The sequence below is a fragment of the Zootoca vivipara genome, chromosome Z (assembly GCF_963506605.1).
Source record: "Zootoca vivipara chromosome Z, rZooViv1.1, whole genome shotgun sequence".
Taxonomy (NCBI): domain Eukaryota; kingdom Metazoa; phylum Chordata; class Lepidosauria; order Squamata; family Lacertidae; genus Zootoca; species Zootoca vivipara.
The window spans coordinates 22,089,769-22,117,152 of NC_083294.1; the positions used below are offsets into that span (position 1 = coordinate 22,089,769).

The 27,384-nt window shown below is 43.6% G+C and overlaps 1 protein-coding gene across 4 annotated transcripts in view; it reads right to left on the bottom strand.

Moving 5' to 3' along the window:
• The window catches only part of ARHGEF9 (Cdc42 guanine nucleotide exchange factor 9), a 272,440-nt gene that overhangs the window by 44,378 nt on the left and 200,678 nt on the right, over window positions 1-27,384 (bottom strand). For all 4 annotated transcript variants that reach the window (XM_035113485.2, XM_035113484.2, XM_060270161.1 and 1 more), the window contains 2 exons: window positions 14,280-14,474; window positions 8,714-8,893 (listed from right to left, as the gene is read on the bottom strand). In XM_035113485.2, the coding sequence (XP_034969376.2) occupies window positions 8,714-8,893; window positions 14,280-14,474 (375 nt within the window). The remainder of the gene's footprint in view (window positions 1-8,713; window positions 8,894-14,279; window positions 14,475-27,384) is intronic.

The window sequence follows — 27,384 nt, forward strand, 5'->3', positions numbered from 1 at the left end:
CGACAGCTGAAGTTAAACTTTCTGACCTTTGTGGCAAGAGCTCTGCTTGGAGCAAAGCCATCACATCCACAGATGGATTTTGACAGTTTCCAGTTCTGCTTATTTCCTCTGCATGTTTTAAAGTACGGACCTCTGGGATCTATTTTGTTTTGTGTGTATGCTTTTTTACTAGAATTCTGATGTCTATCAACTGGAGCCAAGTGCAAATGGTAGTTCAGGTGGATGAGCACACTGTAAAAATTAAGGAACAGGGTGCCTCTGAGCACATGCTCTGAGTACAAACATCTGATCAGTATCAGAACAAAGTTCACAAACCCTTTCATACAAAAACTCACTCCTGGTTTTCCCTCGATTATCTTTTTCAGCCACCTAATACGAGGACAGCTGAGAGAGAGAAATGTTTTGGGCTGTTGCTTTTGTTAGAAAACTGGCAATCAGAGACCTACTAGTATATCCTAATCTACCTTCTGCTCACCCCTGTTCAGAAGCCTGCCAATAATAGCCTGAGCTTGAAAGGCAAAGAAAAGTGCTGCTATTACAACCTCATCCCCTTTTAAACAACAACAGCAACAACAACAACAACAATGAAACTACAGGAATGGGAAATCTATGGCACTCAGAGAGAAGCTGCTGTGAATGGTTTTAATTGTGCCCTGTTGTAATTTCATTAGCATTTACAGTGTGGTTCTCTAATAGTATCTGAAGTGTTGCCGTGTGAAATATAGCCCAGCCAAGCCATAACTGAAAGTAATATATTTATGCATAAAAGGATCCAGCATCCTAGATAGCTGCATCCGCTTACATAAGTGCCAAGATAGTGCTTTATTTCCCCCTCAAGGAAAAGCTCAAAAAGCAAGGCTGCATGATTTTCTTGACATTTCCTGACGTATTTACAACACTGGCCATTTCGTCAGCTCCCATAACAGTGGAGCTTATGTAACAAGGGAGGAAGGGCTTGGTGGGATCTCTGATAGTGAACGCTGTCAGTTAAAACATCCTACTCATTGTATATGTTTATGTACTAACTGGGAAAAGTCAGTGTGGTACAGTGAGTATTGAAGTAAGATCATCAAACCAAAAAAGGAAGAAAAAAGAGAGATTTTAATCTCTTCTCAGCTGTGAGGTTCCCTGAGTCACTTTGGGACATTCATTATCTCTCATGATCACCTATCTCACAGCGTTGCTGTGAGGATGAAATATGGGAACAGGAAAACAACCAAGAGTATTGTAGAACTTTAGACAAATGTACTGCGGCATCTGCTTTAGTGGGCTACAATTCAATTCATTAAATGCTTGGAGCATTATCCTGAATTACAGATATATATTATATGCACGTGGCTGAAAGAAAGGGAGACTTATGAACAGTGGGGCCAGGGGGGAATTAAGTGGAGAAAGTCCAGAAAGTAATACCTGTATTATTAACAGTGGTCATTCACAAAATTTAGTGATATAACACACACTTACTGGCCTTGATAAGCTAACTAACACATGTAGTGTGATTTTAAAAATGAAAAGAAAACCTTTGTCCCAACTCAAGCCACATATGAAATAATTTAGTTACTTGATTAATTATAACTCAGCCATTTCAAATTACACTTCCCTTTGTCCAAAAATGGTCATTGCAAGTTGTTGTTATTAATTAAATTTATATGCCACCCTTCATCTGAGAATCGCAGGGCAGTTTACAATATAAAAACATAAAAATTCATAACATACTAACAAACCAAAACAATACCCCTCCCCACATTTTTAAAGGCCATAGATTGTTTAATTAGAGATTTTACTTTCTTGGGTTCCATGATCATTGCAGATGGTGACAGCAGTCATGAAATTAAAAGACGCCTGCTTCTTGGGAGAAAAGCAATGACGAACCTAGACAGCATCTTAAAAAGCAGAGACATCACCTTGCCGACAAAGGTCCGTATAGTTAAAGCTATAGTTTTCCCAGTAGTGATGTAAGGAAGTGAGAGCTGGACCATAAAGAAGGCTGATCGCCGAAGAATTGATGCTTTTGAATTATGGTGCTGGAGGAGACTCTAGAGAGTCCCATGGACTGCAAGAAGATCAAACCTATCCATTCTGAAGGAAATCAGCCCTGAGTGCTCACTGGAAGGACAGATCGTGAAGCTGAGGCTCCAATACTTTGGCCACCTCATGAGAAGAGAAGACTCCCTGGAAAAGACCCTGATGTTAGGAAAGATTGAGGGCACAAGGAGAAGGGGGCGACAGAGGACAAGATGGTTGGACAGTGTTCTCGAAGCTACGAACATGAGTCTGACCAAACTGCAGGAGGCAGTGGAAGAGAGGAGTGCCTGGCATGCTCTGGTCCATGGGGTCACGAAGAGTCAAACACGACTAAACGACAACAAAATATGTAATGAAGGCACGGGATGAGCCTCCCTGGGGAGAGCATTCCCCAAATGAGGAGTCATTGCAGAAAAAGGCCTGTTCTAGTGTTGCTGTCCTCCAGACCTCTTGGGGGAGGGGCACACGTAGAAGGGCCTCAGTTTATGATTGCAGGGTCTGGATCGATTCATATGGGAAAAGGTGGTCTTTCAGTTACAGAAGGTTCTGCAATACTGAAAAGTTCCTCTACTGGTTTTTGAACTCTGTTATTTCTAATGTCAGATTTACATCCATTTAATTTGTTGTAGAGATTCACCTAATGGGGATGCAAATTGTTCCTTCTCTGCTCATCAAATGATTAGCCTGATGCATGGGAAGGGGAAGATTTGTATCTCCATACTAGGCTGGGTGAAGAGATTTAAACCTTTCCAACCAGCCAGCATAGTATTTACCTCCCCCCCATAAGGAATTTTTTTCTTCCCACTCACAAAGCCCCCTCCCCCAAATTTTGGCAGTAGCAAAAAGAAACAGACGGGGCTAGCAGGTAGGGGGGGAAATATGATGGAATAGCAGCCCCTCACCAGTGGTTATCAACTCATCATGTAGAGACTGGTCAGACATACACACTGTATATTTATTTATTCATTATTATTATTATTATTATTATTATTATTATTATTATTATTATTATTATTGCAATTTATATACTGCCCTGTGTGGTACTGCCCAGATTTATATACTGCCCTGTGTGGTACCGTACATCTCAGTGTGGTGTACAACATTAAGAACACATTTTTCAGAGCACAATAATAAAAACATAATAAAAAGCAGAATAATGGACAGCATAATAATAAAATAATCATAGTAACAGCCTCCCACACCCCCAGAGCTTTAACATGCCATAGATTATTTAATGGCCAAAGACCTGGGTAAAGAAGAATGTTTTTGCCTAGCACCTAAAGACATGTAATGATGACGCCAGGCAATCTGGGGACAGCATTCCACAGGCAGGGAGCCACCACCAAAAAGGCTATTCTTGTGTACCTTCTGTACCTCTCAGGGAATGGGGGCATAGAAAAGGGCCTCAGATGACAACCGGAGTGTTTGGGTCAGTTCATATGCAGAAAGGCGGTCCTTAAGATATTGAGATCCTGAGCTGTGGAATGCTTTAGAGGTTAACACCAGCACTTTGAATTGGCCCTAGAAACTAATTGGCAGCCAGTGCAGTTGGGCCAGGATTGGCTTTATAGGCCAAAATCATCTTATTCTGGTGAGCAATTTCGGTTTTTGGTTTTTGCACCAGCTGAAGTTTCCAAACCGTTTTCAGAGGCAGTCCTATGCATAATGCCATTGCAATAATCCAGCCTAGAGGTTTCCGGAGCGTAGGCCACAGGATTTAGGCTATGCCTGTCCAGATAGGGGCATAGCTGGGCCAGCAGCAGAAGCTGACAGAAGGCACTCTGTGCCACCGAGGCCACCTGGGCCTCAAGCAACAGTAATGGATCCAGGAGCACCCCCAAGTTAAGGACCTGCTCCTTAAGAGGGAGTGTAGCCCCTTCAAGAGCAGGCAGTCTCCCATCCATCCGGTCTACAGAATCCCCCTCTAACAGTGTCTCTATCTTATCTGGCTTGAACTTCAGATTATTGGCTGAAACCCCGATTGAAATGGATCTAGAAAATCAGTCTCCTCCATGAGCCCCTGGATCTGGTCCGCGACCAGCAACTCAAGAACTTTGCCCAGAAAGGGGAGGTTGGCAACTGGCTGGTAATCAATGAAGTCCCCAGAATCCAAGGGTGGCTTCTGAAGAAGCAGTCTTATCACTGCCTCCTTCAAACTCATTTTTCCATGTAGGGGAAACAGTAATTGTGAAGGGTGTGTGTATTTCTTCACCTTAAGCAGGCTCCCAATTTCTATGCAATTATTCCATTTGGTGAGTAATTAGTAAAATCTGGGTAATACGTCAAGGATAGAAGTGAGTGTGCGAGATAACTCTTTTTCATAGCTGCCAAGTTTTCCCTTTTCTCACGAGGAAGCCTATTCAGCATAAGGGAAAATCCCTTAAAAAAGGGGATAACTTGGCAGCTATGCTTTTTACCCATTCTTAGTTTGTTGAGATGAGCCGAGTCGGGGATGGAAGGTGAATCATCAGCAGGTGATTAAATCCAAACCCAGGGTGAGCAGGCATTTCCCAGCCATAGTGGACATCAGTGATTCAGTGATGCATTAGGAAGGAGCCGAAGGGAAAGGGGGTTTCCAGCATCCTGAGGGTAGTCAGAGGTTCCAGTGGGCAGAAATGCAAGATTATGGGACAAAAAGGAGAAGGTATGACAGCAAGCTTGTCAAACCAGCCCATTTCTTTAGGCAATTGTAAGATAATGGTCTTAGCCAGCTACCATGATTAGCATAAACCACAGAAGTTGTTCTGTGATGTAGTCTCCTGTTTAATTGCTGCGTTGTTTTTAACAGGATTGCTTCATTATGGATTTGAATGGTGGACTTTGATTGTTTGCGTAACTGGCTTTCATACATTGTAAGCTACTTAGAAATCTATTTTGGCACCAAGCAGTATATAAATGTAATAACAGGTTGTATCTAGTCTTAGTCATGCATAGAGTAAACCCCTCTGAAATTAAAAGACAGGGCTAACTTAGATCTAGTCATTTCAGTGGGTCTACTCTTAGTAGGATTTAGTTGAGCAGAAAACAATTTACAATAATAACTGATGTAAACAAATGAAGAACGTCTAATAGAATATCACTATGGAACAAGCTGCACTTATATAGGATTGCTGCAACTCGAAAACCTTTCTGAGCTGCATTCAGAAGCACTTAAAATCAGAATAAAGCAGGAAGTGTGAAGGCTAGTTGTGTACTGACGATTTATATTTAGAAAACCAAGAATGGATCAACTTAGACACAGCTTGAGTCTGATCACATGATTTAAAAGAAAAGAGGCTGTTTGGAGTAAGGATGTGCATGTGGGATGAGGGAGGGGGAGTCTAATTATCCTAAATTATGTTATCAGGCATAACAGTTCAAAATGAACTTCGCCAGCTGCAGTTTGTGGAACAGGAGGAGGCTCACTACATGGTGCCTTACTGTTTATGGGGAGGTATTTAGTGCATGCATGTCTTTGAGAGTCAAGAGGCACCTGTTCTCTCTCTCCGATATTTTTACCTGCTCTTAGTTAAAGGGAAAGGCGTAAAAATTCAAAGAACAGCAATGCTAAAGCATGGACAGGGATTCACATAAAAATGTTAACAAGGCAACCTCGTGCCAAAAAACCCCCCTCCAAAGGCAAGTCAAAGACTAAATTGATCAGCAACAGGCACCAGATAACGATCCCCTCACCTTACACCCTCATCTACGTTGCTCTCTCCTAGGTCACGTTTCTTAGAATGCCTCACTCTGAGAAAGGACATCCCCCCCCCCCCGGCTCTTCCTGAGAGTTGAGAAATCAGTAGCTTTCCTTTAAAAACCAATTTCAGATAAGCAAGGGGTAGAAGGGCAGAAGATAAAGAGAGCAACCCTCAGCCACCTAGTGTTTTATTTGGTCTGCTAATAAAAATCAAGTTTTTTAAAAAAGCTCAACAACTTTGGGGTCTTGGTCAATAACTTTCCAGGTGTCCTGGTTTTTACATTCTGAAATATGGCAACACTAAGTTTTATGTAAAGGAAGGTGGTGATGAGTGGTTGGGAGGGCCACAGAAGGCACCTGGCAGTGCCGCTACCTCACAACACACCCATATATAGCTTTTGCCTGCAGTTTGCAGAGTCAGATATCAGGTAGCAGTGCAAAAAGCTCAACTCCACACACCTCCTGCTCCTATCGTGACTAGCTGTGCTACGTATGGCTCCCATATAGCAAGCTCTGGCTGCTGCTGTTTCCAGTAGAGTTTTACGAGCATCAAATTAAGCAAACTATTTGCAGCATCTTCTTATTGCTGACATCCCACACAATCCTTCAAAGCATGGGCGTACCCAGGATCAAAACTAGGGGGGGCAAGGGGAGGGGCCAAGGCATGGAAGGGGAGGGGCCACAAAGTGGGCGGGAACGGCGAACTCGCGCTCCGCTGGGCTGTGCCCCTCCCTAGAAGCAGGGCTGGTGGGCGGAGGCGGAGCCCAGCCCAGCGGAGCGCGAGTTCAGCGTTCCCGCCCGCCGCGCCGCGCTCTCTGGTTCCCCGCCGCGCTTGGCCTTGCCAGAGGGCGCGACGGGGAGCTGGAGGGAGGGCGCAGCGCGGCGGGCGGGAACGGCGAACTCGCGCTCCGCCGGGCTGTGCCCCTCCCTAGAAGCAGGGCTGGTGGGCGGAGGCGGAGCCCAGCCCAGCAGAGCGCGAGTTCGGCGTTCCCGCCCACTGCGCCACGCTCCCTGGTTCCCCGCCGTGCTTGGCCTTGCCTGAGGGCGCGCCGGAGAGCTGGAGGGAGGGTGCGGCGCGGCGCGGCGGGAATGGCGAACTCGCGCTCCGCCGGGCTGTGCTCCGCCTCTGCCCACCAGCCCTGCTTCTAGAGTAGGGCAGCTGCCCTAACTTGCCCCGTGGTGGGTACGCCCTTGCTTCAAAGCACACATGTTGCTATTTATCTGAATTCCATCATTGGTTTCAAAGCCCCAAAGGGTGGGCATAGGTGTGTTTGTTGTGGTGGGAAACATATGACTTATGAATCATTTTATTAATGTGATTTTTTCAGTCATTGCTAGTTCACCTTCTGTGTTAATTATCTGTAAAACATTTATTTAAAAATAGCTGCACCTCACCTTTCTGTTGGGATCCACAGAATGCTGTGTGAAATAGTAAGTCTGCAGGCCTGAGTGTACTAGTAAAGTGAAACTGGCTGATGCAATACTTTCTGTAGAAGTGCTGGGTCAGAATGACTCAGCAGTAATGTGCTGTCAGTTGATTGGCTGTCAGTGGTTTAAAAGGGAAACTTTCCAGCAGTGTGGTGGTGGTGTTGTAGAAGGGTGTGGTCAGTGAGAGGTTTAGAGAGTGTATCAACTGCATGTGTATGAACTGCCTGTAGATATTTGTATATAGCTCACAATAAATATACTGCACTAAAGAAACTGGAACTCTTAACATCTCTGCTAAAGCGCTGTGAAGGAATTCGCGACACTTTCTACAGTGGTACCTCAGTTTAAGTACTCAATTGGTTCCGGGGAGCCATTCACTCCCCCAAAAGTACTTAATTCGAGAGCCGCTTCTGCGCATGTGCAAACCACGCAGATCACTTCTACGCATGTGCACGTCGCAGAACCCGGAAGTAAACACTTCCGGGTCCACGGAGTACTTAAACTGAAAGTAATCAAACCAGAGCGTTCTCAAACCAAGGTATGACTGTATTGTAAAAGAAGAGAGTCAGTAAGAGCCATGGTCAATAAACACAACCTTAGAAGAAAGGGTCAGCTCAAAGCAATTCATCATTTGAGCAAAACAAGCATTTGCTGGAAAGAAACATTTTAAAGCAGATGGTACAAGGCCAGCAGAGATGGGTCAAGCAAGCCTCCCTAGACAGGGACTTGAATAATCTGGGTATGTCCACAGAGAATGGTCTTTCCCGTGGATTATTATGATTAAATTTCTTAGTGGCTTTTTTTTCTTTTCTTTTTAACAAGTTACTTACAACAATAAATAGCACATACATTAAAACCATCATAAAATAACATGGAAAAATCTAAAACTCATTCATATTTTCAAAAGGAAGAACTAAAAGAACCTACTCTCTGAAGGAGGCCACAGATAATTAAAAGCCAAAATGTTTCTGCCTGGTGCCTAAAACATAATAGGAGGCTTTTTCTCTATCTGCCCCCTCCAGGTAGGTTTGGGGGGGGGGTAGCCATTGTTCTGTTGCTACCCCACCCCACCCCCAAACCTACCTGGAGGGGGCAGATAGAGAAAAAGCCTCATATTATGTTTGCAGGGTCCAGGTCAGTTCATATGTGAAGAGGTATTATCTATCAATACTACGAGTAATTAAGAGTATATTGTGGGAACTGTAATATAATATGTTAATGTTTGTTGTTAAATATATTCTTTAATAAATAGAAGTTGCCATTAACAACATTAGAAGAGTCTATGAGAGAGGAAACTTGGCAGCAACGATACTGGAAAAGGAAAACTCCAAGAATGTTGTCCGTCTGCAGGAGGAAGGAATGGGTAAGTCCTCAACGCAACCCCTATGGTGAGTTGAGGCTTTATGTTCAAGAACAGAGACTCCTGTCCTCTGACATAAGAGGTGGCAAAGAACACTCTTAGGGGTGTGTGGTCTTATGCAGAGTCCCACAAGGGCCTTAAACAAGTGTACTTTGTTAAATAAATAAATAAGATGAGAGTTACTTCTCCCTCTCAAGCTATTTCCCCTCAAAAGCACTTACATGCTCCAGAAAACATGGCCCAATTTCACTGAGATGGGGGTCCTCATTGTTGTACTGCTTCTCCAAGTCCCTGACAAAGCCCATCTGAAACCGGTAGATGTCTTCGATGTTGCCAAATATTATCTTCAACTGTTCATCACTGAACATGTCTCTTCTCTTCCGACATTGCTTCAGGTAACCCTATGAGAGAAAAGAGGACACCAGTGGATAAAGATGCTACAAATATTACAAACAAATGTCCAGTGTTCAATTACACTTTTTCCTGAAGCAATGAAACTATTATTTATGCATTCTCTTGCTTTTCAAGGATCTGGAAACCAAGCCTTATGAGGAATGGTTGAGGGAGTTGACTATGCATAGTTAGATTGGAGAAGAGAAGACTGAGAGATGACATGATAACTACAGTATCTTCAAATCTCTGAAGAGTTGTCACATGGAAGAATGGAGCAAGCTTGTTTTTTGCTGTTTTGCTGAACGAATTCAAATGACAAGAAAGGAGATTCTGACTAAACATCAGTAAGAGCTGTTTGACAGTGTAACAGACTCCCTTGGAAGGTACTGGACTTTCCTTCCTTTTAAGCAGAGGCTGGATGGCCATCTGTCATAGATGCTTAAGTTGTGATTCCTGCATTGCAGGGAGTTGGAACAGATGACCCTTGAGGTCCCTTCCAACTCTACATTTCTATGATTCTATGTGTTCTGTTGTGAGGCCCTCAGTAGTGGCACTTCTCACATTTTGGGCTAAAATTTTGGCACATTTACAGAAAAGCTTGACCAGCAAGCTGCAGAGGGAACATGTTCCTCACTGAAATGCTCCATAGGATATGCCATAATGGTTTGGTGAAGTTCCCGAAGGCTGAGCATGACTAATGTGCAGCAGGTTATCACCTGAAAGAGCTACTGCATGGATTTCCCAGTAAATTTATGCCTGTTATGCAAGATGAATGTCATACAGTCACTGCTCATATCCTCAGATTCAAAGGACAGATGATCAAAGGCTGGAGAAGTCTGTGCTTGGTGATGGGCTATAAATAACCTCCAGACCATCTCCTTTTAAAGTACGTTTTCATGTAGTCCCTGTGGTATTGCACAAAGTTGGGGAGTATTTGCAGGAGGTTAAGTGCTAAGTTTTCAGAGTTGTGGGTTGGGAGATAGATGCATTCATCTATCTTCCCTCTTTTTCAAGGAACAAGGAGTGGATGGAATTTATCTAGTGGGTGGCCTGGAACTGTACTGAATTTGAGGTCTCTCAGATAACCCAAAAATATTTTTAGAAAATGCACACAAGTTCATTTATCATGCTTTTCCAGTGACTATGCCTATATTTACAGGGCTCTAGCAAAAAGTGCTATTGCCAGCCAGGGAGGTCCTGCTTCCCTCTGATATTCTCCCTCTCCCAGCACTGGCCCAGTAATGAGCAGCAAGGAGACAACTGTCTCTGGAAGTGAACTACTGTTACAGTGCCTGCTGTTTCCCTCATTATTAACTTGGATGGGTTGTGAACCAGCCAGCAAGCCACCCACCAAGCAAGGTAAAGCTGCCTTTTACCCAGACAGACAACTGGTCCATCTAGCTCAATATTGTCTACACTGACTGGCAGTGGCTCTACACGGTTTCAGGTAGGGGTCTTTCAGAGCGCCCTACCAGGAGATGCCAGAGATTAAACATTGGACCTTCTGAATGCAAAGCTGTTGCTCTACCACTGAGCTATAGTTCTCATAGTGGGGCTCTGTTGTTGATGGTGGTAGTGGTAGTGTGCATGTTGGAGTGTCCACATCAATATAGGTTCAACCTGTGCTCAAGTGAGCACTAACATACTACTGGTTGTCCTCTTGCTGATGATATCAGCAGATAGCCATGATAGTGGCATCTTCTGCTGAAGCACTGTTACTTGTACCACATGTTACAGAGGCCTGACTGGCCTCCACTATAAATCAGGCATTTAATGTTGCCGATTGCAACGGACCCAAGGACTTTGCCACCAATTAATATGCGACAAACCCAGTCCCGGCGTTGTCACTAAACTTTCGGGGATCCGCTGCCACCAATTATGTGACGAAATGTCCTCCCTCTCTATTACTAAAAATGCAACACAGGAATCCATGGGGGAAACCACCCTCCCTCTTCTCCTGCCGCCTTAAGATAAACCCCTTTTACTTGTGGGTTTCTCTGTAAAGAGAGTCTTCCAGCTTACGTGGCCTGATATCATGAGAAACTCTAGGCTGAAAGACGGAATAACCTCCTGCCTACAGTAAAGGGTCTCAGTTTGATTCCCCACTGCAGAAGTTTGCCCTTTCCACTCTGGCAACTTTGTAGCACCCCAGGTTATCCTCCTAAGCCTCCTCAGTGTAACTCTAGGACACAAACCGTTGCCTCTATTCCCGAGGTAAGTTTTGTCCTCTATTGAGCCACCACTTCTGTGAGTTTAGATACCCAGCTGGAATAACTAAGCACATCCACTAACATTTAAGAAAGCTTTATTCAGACTAGATGACTTTTGAATGCGTAATGGTTTCATGTGTACAGGCTCTTAGATCATATTCTTAGTTTCAATTAACAACGGCTAGATAATATAATTCAATTAAACTCCTCAGAACACTTTAAGATCTCCTACGCCTACCCACACTCCCTCGCTCCCACAACCCTCTCCACCGAATTAACTGCCTCCCATTCCTTTTAAACTCCTGGCAGTCCTGCCCCTCAGGAATGGAATGCGTCATTTATCCAGGAGGTTGGGGTTTAACTCTCTGCACCCTGGAGTTCTTTTGCCCACCAGGTCAATCCGTCACACCGATCCTATGTTGTGGAACACTCTTAAAATATCCCTTTGGTCATGCCTCATGATGTGGCCTGGGAAGAGTCCTAAGGGGTATGAGGTCCCCCACTCTTGCCAAAAGGCAAGAAACCCATTGCCTCCTTTGTAACAGTGAAAGGCAAGCTCGTGCCAGCCCCCTTGGATTCCACTTAAGCACAGAACAGAGCCGACCAATTTAGATGGAGCCTATAGAGCAGGGGTCAGCAACCTTTTTCAGCCGTGGGCTGGTCCACTGTCTCTCAGACCATGTGGTGGGCTGGACTATATTTTGAAAGAGGGGGATGAACAAATTCCTATGCCCCACAAATAACCCAGAGATGCATTTGAAATAAAACACACATTCTACTCATGTAAAAACATCAGGCAGGCCCCACAAATAACCCAGAGATGCATTTTAAATAAAAGGACACATTCTACTCATGTAAAAACACACTGATTCCGGGACTATCCATGGGCCAGATTGAGAAGGCGATTGGGCCGCATCTGGCCCACGGGCCTTAGGTTGCCTACCCCTGCTATAGAGTGATTAAGCGCTCTCTCTCTCTGGTAGTCATGATGTCACTCTGATTTCAAGCACTTAATCTGGGCAAAGTGAAGTCCACACACACACACACACACACACACACACTCACACACACACCGAAAGTGGCATGTAGGGCATCATGTTGCAAATGGGAATGTTTGCTGCAGTCGTCTCTGGTTTAAAAAGACGTCTGGAAGATTTGTGGCAACTCTCACCTTCTGGCAGGTTTTCTCATTCGATTCCATTTGGGATAATAAAGAGCAGAGTACAAGGCCTAGCAATATAGTTTTGCCTTGACACAGTGGTTTTAATTGCAGGCTAGCGTAAATGGGAGCAATTCCAACAGAGCCATCGGCCTGCTACAAATTCGACCCAGGAGATCCAGTTTAAGAGTATCAGGCACGTTCAGATTCAAAAGCTGCTAGCTTTTGCTAGCAGGAAAATAGGAGAAGATTGGGGGTTGGGAGGACAGGAGAACACACACTGAAGATGCTATTTCTTCTGCGGTGCCGAAAGATTCCTCTGATTAAAAGGGGGTGTAAACAAAATTAAATGTACCTGCTTCTATACTAAAACTACAAAGCTCCCCAGGATGCAATAAGACTGCTACTCAGGAAACTGTCTTACACTGATTGAACCTGGGTCTTTCTGCATGCAAATTAGGGGACACAAGTGTGGAGAAAATGTCTTTTTATTTGCTTAGGTGTTAGTGATCTTTTTTAGACACATGGTTTATTTAACCTGCATGTTAGTGACTTTGTTTCTATGCTGTTCTGCTATTTCATTGATGGTTTTTACTGCTCTTTTACATGTTTGTAAGCCACATTGGGAGCCTCTTCAGTTGAAGAGTGGGATAGGGACATAACAAGCTGCCTTATACTGAGTCATACCATTGGTCCATCTGGTTCAGTATTGTCTACACTGACTGACAGCAGCAGCTATCCAGGGTTTCAGGTGGGGTTCTCTCCCAAAGGCTGGGGATTGAACCTGGGACCTTCTGCATGCAAGTCATGTGTTCTTGCCCTTCTCATAAAAAAGAGTGAGAATCCAGCTTACGTGGTTCAGAATAAAGGGATGATTTGAATAGGAATATAGGAAGGTTCCTTTGACTGTTGGGGTCCCTTCCAACTCTACAATTGTATGATTCTAAGTCAGACCATTTGTCCATCTACCTCAATATTGTCCACACTGACTGGCAGCAGCTCCCAAGAGTTGAAGTTGGGGCAGTCTTTCCCAGCCCTGGAGATACCAGGGATTGAACCTGGGACCATTTACATGCAAAACAGATGCTCTAATACTATGCTAAAACCCTCATTTGGAGGCTCCCCTTCCTATGGAGTGAGATTTGCCTCTTAGCTGAAACGGAGCCTCTCTGAGGTAAAGGAAGGGAGCCCCCTTAAGAGTTAAAGGCAACAGAAGCTGGACAACAGCATAGATTCTGCAGAGGCTGTAAGCAAGGTTGTTAAATTTTAAACTGTGAGGCACACAGCTCAAAGCTGAGTACTTTGATTTCAGATCCCCCCCCTTTTTTTGTTAAAGCAGAGAACATTGAAGCTATGTACAAAGAAGGAAGAATGAGTGTGAGGAAATACTATACAGCTTGGCAAAAAACAGGCAAGAATTGATTGCTTTCCCTCAGAAGCACGCAGTGTTGTTTAAGCAAAAGGAGTCAATGCTGTGGAGTTTGCCACTACAATTCGTATTCAATGCTGCCGTTCAGCTCACAAAGCAGACTTCTTCTTGCACACTGGAATTTCCGTCTGAAATCCTCTCAAATTCTCCTCCTAGGGATGGGAGAGACAGATTTTTGGGGGGGAGGGGAGAGGAGAGGGGGGAACTCCTGTTTCATGAGCAGAACACTGCTCATACAAGTCCCCCCCCCAATGCAGAACGGATTGCTGGATTCTGAGAATCTGAGTCCCCGACACCAGTGGGAAATGATGCTCCATGGGGGCTGTGAGCATTCACCACCTCTGTTGCTACCTCTAACCCAAGGTACAGTTTGGGTTGTGTGTGGTTTTGTGTTTTTTCAGAGGGTGGGGCAGGGAAAGGTGGTGGAAGAAAAGTTTAACTGGAACCGAATCAGGCACAGCCAACTTGCTATGGGCTTCTCCAATGGCAATGAAATGATTGTGAAAATCATTTGTTGGCCTTCCCCAATACGATTCCACCAGCACAGCCACTACCTTGTGCCAAACAGGGATAAGTAAGAATACATACATACATACCTCACAAATGTCCTTCAGGTGTTTGATATAGTGGCGCTCCGTGCTCATGATTTCATTAATGACATTGGCTCTCATCTGGTCTCGGTTCTGGAGGGTCCTCCCGAGACAAAGGCAGTCAGCAGCATTTGGGTCCAGGTGCCCATTCTGTACTTCACTCGTCCCTTCCTCAACACCATCTTCCTGGTTGACCCATAGCTGTAGGGAAAGGCAATGCAACACTATGAAGTTTAGCTGTTGAGATAAGCCGTTCTTCCTTCACTGTTCTTTCAATTCTGCCTAATGTCTGATGAAACTTCTCAGAAATCTTTACTCCCCACCTCCAACAATTTTTTAAAAAGATTTTTAAGAACAGGTCATGATATTATGGGAATTTGAAGCTATGACTAAATTGACACCTTTAGAGAGCAAAAACAAAGGCATGATAGCTTTTCACTAAGATGAAATAAATTTAATGAGTTGGTTGACATCCATTTGTCTCGGGAGACAATGGAGGAGTGCACCTTTGGGGGGGGGGGGTGAAGTCAAACTGTTTGAAGATTACAGAGCCTGCTGTGGCAGTAGAGACTGATGTGGAAGAAACATGTTTTGTTGCAGCTGGGATGGTAAAAGAAAACAGTTGTCGCCAGGAGCAAATTATTGGTTCATAACGTTTAAAGCATAAGGAAAAGCAATGTGTGAATTTACTATGTATTTATTTGCAATATGTCTCCAACTTGACAATTAAAAAATATCCTTGCACATATCCATATTATATGCTTTGTTGAAGCTTTAGAAATGAATAATTGATTGTGCTTTGCAAAGGTTATCATCTGATATTTATAAATTGACAATTTATTATTTTATTTCCCTGCCCACCCCTAGAAAAAAGAAGGAAAGAAGGCCACTTTGCAGAACCTTCTCCAAATGGTCTCCACAGGGGGGCAATGCCCTGGAACAATGCTAGGTGGAGGATGCAATGCATTGTGGGATTGCAAAATGGGGACTAGGATGGCCGCCGAAGTTGTTGCTGTTGCCACCTGCAATGGCAACAAGAAAACTTTAAAAGAAAACAACAACAGAGCTTGTGCTATTGCCACTGCTAATAGGGACCCCTATCACGATCATGATCATCATCATATTTACTACCCATGTACCACCAACAGGTCCCAGGCCAGGTCACAACGATTTTTTAAAATATAGTCACAGCTGGAAACTGTAGGGAGAATTTCTCCCCCCCTTAAGAAATTTGGTGACATGATTTCTGCAGTTTGCACACAAATAGGGTAAGAGTTTTGAGAGGCCATTTGCACAGAGCTCTCATCTATATCTTTTGAGGAAGAGTCTGGGTCCACGGTCAGCTCTTGGCCTCCTCAAAGGAATCCTATATATCTTCACAGGGTACTACTTAGCCATCCTCTCTTCTCCAAGCTAAACAAGCTAGTGCTGTGCCATTAAATAGCCCTTCATTTTTTAAAAAACCAAAAAAACCCCACTGTTCATCAATTAATAAGAAAAGAAATTGCATCTCCAAATGATTAGAAGAGAGGAAAAATTCAGTGGACTCTTCATGGGTGAAGTTTAGGGTTTCTGAGGTTGCCAAAGGGGTGTTTGTGAGTGTCCTTTTGTTGTTGTTGTTGTTGTTGTTGCTGCTGCTGCTGCTGTTCTACAAATCATCTCATCAATGCCTTGAACTCTGTAACTTTCCCTAGTGGCCAGCTTCAGTTAAAGCCTAAAAGACTTCATGAGGTAACTCCTCTCGGGAGGATTTTTCAGATCAGGAAGCACAGCCAGCTAGGGAGGATGCAGACTACTGGAAAATGTTTACTGGAAGTAAACAACAACAACAACACCCTAGCCACCTTGCAATGATAACACTCTCATAACACCAGAACTCATGTATATTCAATGAAGCTGAATGTTGGATAATTCAGGACAGATAAAAGAAAACAATACTGTAATACAGTTATGCAGCATTTCTCTGCCCATTTTCAACTGTTCAAATACAGCCTGCTAAGGTAAGAATCACAAAACATCATGTAATGTGTAGCTTAAGCTGTAAGTCTCAAGTGATTTCAAATAGGAGAAAAGTGTAACTCATTTTCTCTGGACCGGAACATAACTGGATTTTTAAATATGTTTTCTCAGTCGTAACACACTTCATTTAACAGAGTTAATAATAATAATAATATATTTTTACCCCACCCATCTGGCTGGGTTGCCCCAGCCACTCTGGGCGGCTTCCAACTGAATGTTAAAATAATCTATTTAATATTAAAAGCTTCCCTAAAAAGGGCTGCCTTCAGATGTCTTCTAAAAGTCTGGTAGTAGTTTTTCTCTTTGACATCTGATGGGAGGGCATTCCACAGGGCGGGTGCCACTACCGAGAAGGCCCTCTACCTGGTTCTCTGAAACCAAACAGTTAGTTTTATGAAATTAGAAGGTTGATCTTTGATTTTTTTTTTAGTATTAACATATGTCTCCACGGCATTGCTCCTTCTCTCTCTTTCCCTAAGACCACCTAAAAGGCACAGTCACATCAGATTGGACCATAACCATTAAAAATAAATTGGTCTTTTTTATTTCAGATGGGACATAAGTGCAACTAAGGCGGCAATTTTAAAAACAAGCAGTAGGAGCAGTAGGATTATCTTCTGATTAAAGATGTATAGGATTGCACTGCAAGTTTCTCTGGATTGGAGCCTAATAGTGCAATCCTGCGGATGTCTGGCCTTTAGTAAGTAACATTAATTCAACAGGACTTTCTCCAATACAAGTGTTTATGAGCTTGCAGCTTCAGTGTATAAAATTAAGAGCTTTACTCCTTTAGTTTTGTTGATCTGCTCCTTCCCACTTTTTCCCACCAAGATCCCTTAAAAATATGACTAGAAGGCACAATCATCTCAGACTGGTCTGAAAACATCCAACATTTTTAAAGTAGAAACAGTGAGAGGTCAAAATAAGTCCTAAGTACATGGCATGGCATTCTTTAAATTACAATGCTTCCTTCCCATTCATAACTGAAAATGATTGCAGCAAACAGAAGAACTCTGTTCATTAGCAATCACAGTTCCAGCAGCAAAAAGCATGCATATTAAGAAAAGCATGCAAGTTATACTCTGCACCAAAATATAATTTAGCAAGTACAAAGCTGCTGTTGCATTTACAACATGTACCTTTGAAATGGCTGTGTCCTTTTAATTTGCAAAAAGCTCCATCAATTCTTTTCCCCTACAATATATGTTCACCACTCTTCCGTCTGATGATTGTAGTTCGCTAAACAACATTCTTTTTATTACTGTGCCAGTGTTTTCTCTTCCTACAGAGAGCTTTAAAGGTCAAGAAATGGGAGATCTCGGAGACAGCCTACCGATTTCCCTATCTTAGGATTTAAAGACACAGTGAGCATAAAATAGGTTATTTTCAAAATGAAGTGAAAAAATACATAATGGGCCTTTTAAGAATAGAAAACCAATTCTAGAAACTGGGCTAAGCAAGGAAAACAACTACTGTGTACGGAAAAACAAACAAAAAATATGAGAGAGAGAACAAATTACAAATGTCTTTGTTGAGATCCTTTTTTGTTTGATCACCGAGTTCTTTCGTACACCCAATTCAGGGCCATTCCACACATTCTACAGATGTAAACCATAGTCCGCTGCAAATATCAGTGAGTTCTATCCAATGCAAGCACCCTGTTGAATGCGGGACATGCTGGTTTGCAAACAAAATTATCAGGGGACTGGAGCAACTCCTCTAAGAGACATGGTGACAATGTTAGTTTAAGGAAGAGGAAAAAATGGTAAATAAGGGAAGATGTGATGAAAATGCTTAAAATTATGCATCACGTGGAGAAACTGAACACAGAGACGTTTTTCTCCCTCTCATAATACTAGAACCCCAAGTGATCTAATTCCCACCTTAAGGTGGAGCAAGGATCCTTTCCAGGTGCGAACAGTGGTGGTGGCACATTGGTGCCCCCAGACTTGTTATTCAACTGTCAAATGTGTTTTATAATTGTTTTGAACTTGAAAATGTGTTAGAATATTCAACTTCTTCTGAAAATCAGGATATGAAAATGTAACTTGCAGAAACGTGGTGATGTTTGTTGTTATTTCTTTAATCTGAGTTACAAAAGAGTGTGTGCACGTGAGAAATCTCCCAGAAAAAGACCTTTGATTACACCCTTCTCTCCAACCACACCTACCTAGAGTTATATAAGAGGCCCACCTTCTGACTCCTAACACTTTGTACCTTTCCAGTGATAGTAAAATTGAGAGGCCATTTTAATGTCTTACATGAGGGAGCAAAAATGAAATGTAGAGAATACAGCTGTCAGCTCTTGTTTTTCATGCCCTGATGCACCTAAGGTAGAACAGGGGAGTCAGGCTGCAAAAAACAACAAAAAACAACAACACTTCCTCCACGATACTGAACCTACTAGTAGTGATGCTAGGGTCAAACAGAACCACTGTTGTAAAGGCAAAGCAAAGCTTTTACTTGGCAGGCTCTGAATGAGTGGAGTAAAAACTAGAGGGTTGTTCTTAGAAAAGGGAAGAATCACACTGTTCCATGCAGTGGAAAGCTGTACCTTTGGGCTTGTTCTCAAATCTTGCTGTGAGTTATAGCCTAGAGACATGTTTTCGGTGCCAGTGTGCGGAGAGTGAAAATAAAGGAGGCTGGTGCACTTAAAACATCATGTCAAACTACTATTGGTGCGAACTGTCGCTTAGAACCCAAAACCATGGCATGAAATTCCAACATGTTGACAGGCAAATAATGATTTCTACTCCCACTCTCCAATCATTTGACACTCAGCTTCATAACTACATTCTAGCCTCTGTGGTACATGGTTAGAGCTTAGCACACTGACTGTCTTAAAGGAGGTCCCAGGTCCAGTCTCCGGCTTCTCCAAATGGGGCTGGGAGAGTCTCTTGCTAGAAAATCTGAAGAGCAACTGCCAGTCAATGTAGAAAATACTGAACTAGATGGATCTGGGTCTGACTCAGTATAAGGCAGTATAAGGGTCTGACTCAGTACAAAGCAGCTTCCTCTGTTCCTCTATGGCTTGTAAATTCAGACATCTCACCTAACCATGATGAAGCACAAGCCCATGGCTTGCAAAGCCACTTCATGCCAAAGTCACGTTTTGGTCTGCCATTTTGATTCAAGATGGTGCCTAGCATCCAAACATTGATTAAGATTGTCGCCCCCATACCGGGATCTCTCATGGCAACAATATCTCAAGAGGTGGCTGAACCCATGCCAAGAAATGGGCAAAGTCCCTCCAAAGTCATATTTCGGTTTGCCATCTTGAATCCAAATGGTGACTGGTTTTCAAAAGTCTATGAAAATTGCTGCCCCTACTGAAAAACCCTCTGGCAAAGTTTGGCGATAATAACTCAAGAGGTGTCCAAACACAGACTGAACAAACAAATGGACAGGTGTGTATACAATAAGAAACTAATTGAAGCTGTGCTGATGTGAATAGCTAGAGGAGGAAGAGCTCTAACACTTACCGGAAAAATAACACTTTCATTGTTCTCTAAGGCAGTAATGTGAACATACCCATAGCCCTTCGAGGGCAGTGCTGCCTCATCCAAGATGGATTGCAACCCTCCATCTGAAGAGACTGGTTTCCCCCATTCATAGCATTGTCATCTTATCTGGATTAAGTGCCAGAATGTTCCCCCTCACCCAGCCCCAAACTGCCTCAAGGTATTGAATCAGAAGTTTAACAGTCTCCCTGGGACACTTAGTTGGAAAAGCAGAGTAGGCAACACTTCAATCCAAACCACCAGAAAACTTTCCCCAGTGGTTTCATGTACATGTTGAACAGCATGTGACATGGGGAGGGGGAGAAGCACCTGAGGAAGGCTGGCCTTTGTCAATCTGGTACTCTTCATGCTGACTGGGGCTGAAAGGGGTTGTAGTCCAAAACTACAGTAGCTAGTGAAGGGTGCTGTAGGACAAGGCCAATCACAGCCAGTTTCTCACTTCAGCATCTAAAGTAAGCAAGGCTGGCCAGACAGTTTGCTGCCTCCCAAGACATCCCACAAATTTGTCATTTACACACACACACACACACACACACACACACATTATTATTATTGCCTGATGGCAAAAGAGGTTTTTTGTGACCCTCTCTAAAGCAATCCCAATTCCCCCCACTTAAATTTTTGATATTTAAAAGTGGAAGCTTCTGATTATCTTCCTCACTGCTGTGCCAGAGGCGAGGCGGGGGGTGGGGAGATAAGCCTTAGTCTTGATCACATAATGACATAGCACAGCTAATCATCACATGCAGTGACTATTTCCCTGAAGCATTCAATAAGGGGTATCACTTCCAGGGAGTCCCACTGTCAACTCTGGCCAAACAGGTATAGAAACAATGCAAAATCTCCTTAACCAGAAGCAAAAGCATTTAGGCAAGGAACACTAGAAGCTGCCTTATACCCAGTCAGACCATTGGTCTATATAGTTCAGTACTGTATTGTCTATACAAACTGGCAGCAGATCTCCCAGGCTTCAGACCGGGTGCCTTCTATCCATATTTGAAGATACCGGGAATTGAACCTGGGGCTTCTGCATGCAAAACAGATGCTCTACCGCTGAGGTATGGTCCCTCCCCCACGCCAGTTCCAGTCTCTGAAACCCCCACCCAAATCATTTCTCTCCAACCTTATTAAGACTTGCAAATGTAATTAAATTTCAGATATTTGTTAGGAGCTTAGGGATTTGAAGGATTGCTGCAGAGTTTTCATCCAGTGTAAGAGGTAGACAGGTTTTTGAGCTTCAAAGGGTTACACCCTGTACAGTTTTAATTGGGCCTGTTGGTCCAGTCACAACACTGTCAAGCAAATCTTCTACGCTTCACTTGCCTGCCTACTCAACCCTGCTAGATGGTTTGCTTTAGACAACAGTGCACTTGAAGAGACAAATTGGGGGTGACATTCTCTTATTTTGTTACCTTATTAGATGTAATCTTCACTTGGATGAGACACTGTTCCAACACTCTTTTCAGTGTTTTGCTGAAGCCCAGACCCCTCCATGGGATATGAGTGTACTTCCTGTGGAGACCCTACTCTAATCTCTCCCATTATGACCTAGGTTGTTTACTGTGAGAGACTGAATGGAAGAGGTATCTTCATTGCAAAAAGCCAGAGATCACATGAGTGGGATCCATGTCGGGGGAGACTTGGATCTGAGAAGTGTCAGACTCTGTTACTTCAGCCTACCTCTGGCTCAGAGGAAAACTTAGAGGGGGGGGAGATGCATTGTCTGGGGAGTCATTGTTCCCTACTCCAAGATCTTGCAGGTCAGAAGATATGCATTGACTGCATTCTGAAGGCTCAGAGTGCACCTACTGATGTAACCTTCACTGCCCCATGCCACAGGAGACAACACTTGTAGAACTAGGCAGTGCGCATTTAAGAAACAGAGAGAGTTCCCCTGAGAGGAGCAAGGATAATAGCAGGTCCAGATCAGCCAGCCTTCAAAAGGCGTCAATATGCTGCAAAGAGAACCATTCTTCCTGGATGACTGCCAGCCAGCACCTGCCATAGTGATCTGTCCAGGGTGCTGAATAAGACTGAACGGTTGTGATCCTCCTGCCCCATTGGACTTGACTATGATCTTCTTGAGATAAACCTGCCCTTCCAGGTAAGTGCCTCTGCTCCAGCCTCTCCTGAAAACCCTGAGCCAAGTTAGGATGAAACAGGGTGTTATACATGTGAACCAAATAGGTGAGAACAGTGTAGTCATTGAGGCAGCAGTGTCTTTCTGGCAGCTGACTCAGTAGGAAAAGAGCAGGAGGTGAAAGACACACCCTCAGCCAGACAAGGTGACCACCCCCTCTTGGGGAAAATTGCCAGCATGCAATTGAGGTTCCTTTGCATCAGCTGAGAGATGAGGAGTAGGACAAGAAATGAGTGCAGCTTGAGGCCTCTTCAGGCATTCAGAAAGAATGTGTACGGGCTGAAATTGGAGGAGGATGGCATGCACACAGCTCCTCTTCCCAATACCCACAATGAGCAGGAAGGTCTGAAGGGAGCATCTAAGCATGTACACATGTAGAAGGCTCCCTGCAACTGGGAACTCTGTTATCCAATCAAGCACACTTAGAAACCTTCTTCCAGTCTTCCTGCTTGATCTGGGAGGATCCATTGTGGAGCAGGGCACAACCTGCACAGCTGCTCCCTCCCCAGTTTGGGCCTCACATTTTCTTTCTAAAGAGAGCAGCCAGGCTTGTACCGGTAGTAACAAGATACAGTATTGGAATAATTTGGAGGGTGCTTATTTGACAAACTGGTAAAATAAAATATGGGAAATAGCACTTGTAAGAAACTAATAAAAATACAACCGGCACAAGGTCTGAAGCATTAAGACTGGTACACGTACATGACTAAACATGAAAACAGAGAACTCCTTTCATATTATAAAACATTTTGGTTAGCATAAACTATACACTGTCTTTTCTACACATGGTGGTCTAGCTAAGAACTTAGTTTTCTATTTGATTGTCATTTTGGATGGATTGTTCAAACTTCATTTTCTGGTTCAGGGTGAGATATTAAAGGTTATGTTTGTTTGATGGTGCAATATGTTGCAAGAACTTAATAATCCAATGATATAGATAGATAGATGATAGATAGATAGATAGATAGATAGATAGATAGATAGATAGATATGACACGAAAGCCCCATGAAAGCACATTCATCCCCCATATGTACTCTCAATTCCTTGTATCTGCTACATGCAAGGTCAGCAGCTGAGGGAGAGAAATTAGCCAAGTTTTGCTGCTGTCCACTCCAGAGGAATAAGGGGTTTAAAGAGCCCTTTGTCTATGTCTAAAAGGGAGATGTGAAAAATGAGGGCTTTGTTCCCACAGCAAATTAAGGTTTCAAGGCGTCCTTTACCTCCATCTCCCTTGTGTATCTCACCTACACAGGAGAAAAGGAAGTGACATAAAGAGGCTCCCTGGCAACTAGCGCAAGGATGCTGAGCCACCACATGCCCACCCCTACACTCAGATGTCCCAAGCACTCTTTTCCCTAAAAAGGTAAAAATAATAAATAATAAATAACATGTCTAGATATTCAAGCCTACAGCTATTTTAAAAAATAACACCTGCATTTACTTGGAGGCAAAGACAGTGGAGCAGGAAGATTCCCACCTACAAGTCTCCTTTGAGCATTTGACACAACTCTCCATTTAGCTGGTTAGACAGAACATTTTCTGCAGCTAACCTCACTCGTGTTGCCTCTCACTGAGCTGCTCTGTGTTTTTGTGTGAGCAGAGTAGGAGTGAGAAACATTTTTGACAATCGTGCTTTTCATATTGTTGTGGGTGGGAGAACTGAGACTGTAAAAACCACAGGAGTCCCTTCAAAGAACAATGACAAGACTGCAGAGCCCAACACTCTGGTCTTAAGATTCCTCCTACCAAGCAATAGTCATGCATAACAGGAAGGCCATCTTGATGAAAAGGAGAATTACATTTAAGAGATTTGCAATGATTTTTTAAAAAAATAAAATATTTAGCAGGATTTATATATAGCTTATTCATAAAAACCTTTAATGGTTTACATAAATTGATTTACATTGAGAAGTGGTAGAGTGGTTAGAGTGCTGGGGTAGAACCTTGAAGAGCAGGGTTCAAATCCTTACATAACCATGGGGGTCAGTCACTATCTCTCTGCCTAACCCACCTCAAAGGGTTGTTGTGGGGATAAAATGTAGATGAGGAAGAACCATATATGCCACCTTCAGCTCCTTGGAGAAAAGGTGGGATAGAAATGTAATAAAAATAATAATAACCTTTGTGATAGGGACAGGGGGTAATTAGGTCCAGCTTTAATTTTAATGTGAATACTCTCTAACTAGCACTTTCTAAACACAGATATCCTTCAAAATTAACAATTCTCTGAATTTTGTAATATGGTTTTTACTTATTAATTAATCTTATTATTCTTATTATTATTTATTAGATTTATATACTGCCTTTTGTCCAATGATCGCAGAATGGTTTACAATATAAAAACAAATAAATAAATTAGAGAATAACAAACAAAAACAATACTGCCTCAGTTGTCCAACCAAAAAGCCACGTGCATATTAACAGGATGTTTACCTGGAAACATATATATCATTGAAAATAACATACAAAAGAAGCAAGAATGGTGGATTATGATGGTTCATTCCCGAAGACTCACAGAATTCATTGGATTCCTGAATGCACTGGGGGAGTTTCTAGTAGATTAGACAGAGGATATGACCCTCTTGAAGCCCTTGTCATGCTGTGGAACAGTTAGATGTGTTGGGCTATTGACATGACTGCCCCGAGCGCCCTCTCTTGCATTGTGGGGCCTGTTGTGTACTTTGGCTCACCAGTGAACTAGGGGCGATAAAACAGGCCAGACAATGGCTAGAGTGCAAATGATGAAAGAAGCTGACAGAGTATGAACGAAACATAACTGTGCAGCAGTCAGAGCAGGGAAGAGGGCTCACTTCATTCAATCTTAAAGTAGCCACCCTGTGGAACTTTTTCATATTGCCCAGGGTCTGTTAACATTTACTTCAAGGAAGTGAGTTTTAGGCCCAGTGTAAATTGTATGCAAGGCACTTTGAGGGTAAAGTCACTCGCTTTTGTAGAAAAATCAATGCCACATCCACACTCACTACATTCAGCGGCGTAGCTAACCACTCGGATGCCTGATGCGGAGGCGTGTCCTGCAGCCTGGGGAAGGGCGATCTGCACCCATAGGGGTGGGGCAATCAACCTGTGGGGGCGAGGCGAGCCTCTCCAATGCCCGGAGCCTCTCTGCTGCCTCCCCCTCAGCTGTAGGGAGGCTGAGGGAGAGACAGTAGCCAGATGCAAGTCCCATGCCGTTTTAGGCAGCGCAGAACTTGCAGGCACCTAAGCCACCATGTCACTCCTAAAAAGTTCCATGAACCCAATTTTTTTAATATAAAAAAAGTCACTTTGTCACACATCCCCTCAGTGATGACACCTGGGGCAGACCGCACCCCCCTTCCTCTGCCACTGATTACAATCCCCAGTGAGGCATCCAGTGCAACATCTGCTTCAACTTATTTAGTTGATGTAGCCTGACAATATGGACAAGGTTCTTGGGACAATGCAGCCAGTGGCCAGCAACATCTCTCTTCAACCCTTGCCCCTCTTGGCTTCTTAAAGCTTGCCATGGGATTATGAATGCTTGGATACAAGATGTGGGCAAAACATCCATGTGGAAGGGAGTGGTCCTGGCTGTCCTGAAAGTTGCAGTTATCAAACCACTCCTGAAAAAGCCCACCGCGGACCCACTGGCTTGTGACACAATGTGAGAACTACTGCCCAGTTCCAAATACTCTCTTTTTCGGGAAGGTGATTGAGAGGGTTGTAGTGCAACAATTGCATGGTCTCTTGGATGAAACCAATTTCATCCAACGGACCAATTTCAATCTACGTTCAGGCCTGGTTATGGGACTGCATTCATCTTGGCCACCCTGATGGATGGAGAAGGACATGGTGAGTGCAACTCTATTATTCTTACTTTATCTGTCAGCAGCTCCCTGGCAATTGTGCTTTGGGCACCACAGGGTTCTTTAATATTGTTCTTTAATATTGATTAACATATGTGAAGCTGTTGAAGTCACCATTGCAAGATTTGGAATGTGGTGCATCAGTATGCTGATAATACCTAGCTCTCCTTCACTGTAACATCTGAATCAGGAGAGGTTATGGAGCCTTGGACTGGTGCCTGGACTCGGTGGTGGGCTGAATGAGTGCCAAGAAACTGACTCTGTATTTTGGCAAGACAGCGACACTGTTGGTGGGTGTTCCCCAAGTCTGGATAATTGGTCTGAAAGAGGAAACTTGCAATCTGGGGATGCTCCTGGATCCATCTGTTGTTAGAGGCTCATAGGACATTAGTAGCTAAGAGTGACTTCCACCAGCTTTGGCTGGTACATAATTTACATTCATTTCTGGACCACAATAGCCTGAGCACTGCGTCCATGCACAGCTAGTCTCCAGGCTAGATTACTGAAACAGGCTTTATGTGAGACTGCAAAATGTGCAAACTTAACTCAACCTCTGCTTAAAAATATCCAGTGAAGAAGAGTCCACCAACTTCCAAGGGAGTCCATTCCATTATCAACAGGTCTTACCATCAGAAAGTTATTGCTGATGTTTAGTCAGAAACTCCTTTCTTGTAACTTGAAGCCATTTATTTGGATTCTACCTTCTGGAGCAGGAGAACACAAACTTGCTCCATCTTACATGGGACAGTTTATTAGATATTTGAAGGTGGCTATCATATCCCCTCTCAGTCTCCTCTTATCCAGGCTAAACATACCCAAATTAATATCATTAACAACAACAAAACCAAACAAAAAACCCTAAACAATACCACAACCCAAGAATGTGTTCAGCAATTTTTGTAGCTGGGGTCTGTCCATATCCCACTTTTCTAGGCCAGGTAGGAAAAGGCCAGCAAGGCAGGGAGCAAGTCTTCCAGGACTCACATCCCAACCTGTTCTCAATGGGATCCTGAGTAAGCAGGGGGCCTGCCAGCAGCAGCAACAACGGGGCAGCAACCAAAGCAATATTCAGGGCTACTCCAAGATCAGAGTCCAAGCAAGCAGAGTCCACAACAAAGAGTCAGGCAAGAGGCAAAAGTGAGAGGAGCCAATGGCCAGGTTTGTCATAGGTTGGTATATTGATGTTGTCCAGGCAGCTCTTCCAACCCAACACTGGGGGTTTTCAGTGGGAGCTGAACCACATGCTTACATCAGCTGACTCTTGTTAACTTCCTCATTCCCAGAGGTCTCCTTAAGAGGAGGGCCTTATTCCTGAAAAGTTTGCTCTTGCCTGTAGTCCTTGCCTGTAGTCAGGCACTTCTCCAGATGGGCCAAGTTTCCATCTGGCATTGAAGGCGACACTTGATCTCAGGCAAGTTTGGGGAAGTGCTTGGTGCCCAGTTGTTTCCTGATGGGTGCTAGCAGATTGAGATGACTACTTTAATGACAGCTCTTGATGCAAAGGAGGATTAGAAGCCAATTAGCTGACCAGACATATAAATACTCTAAACTCAGAATGGCCAGGAGGTCACAAGGGGCTTCTAGC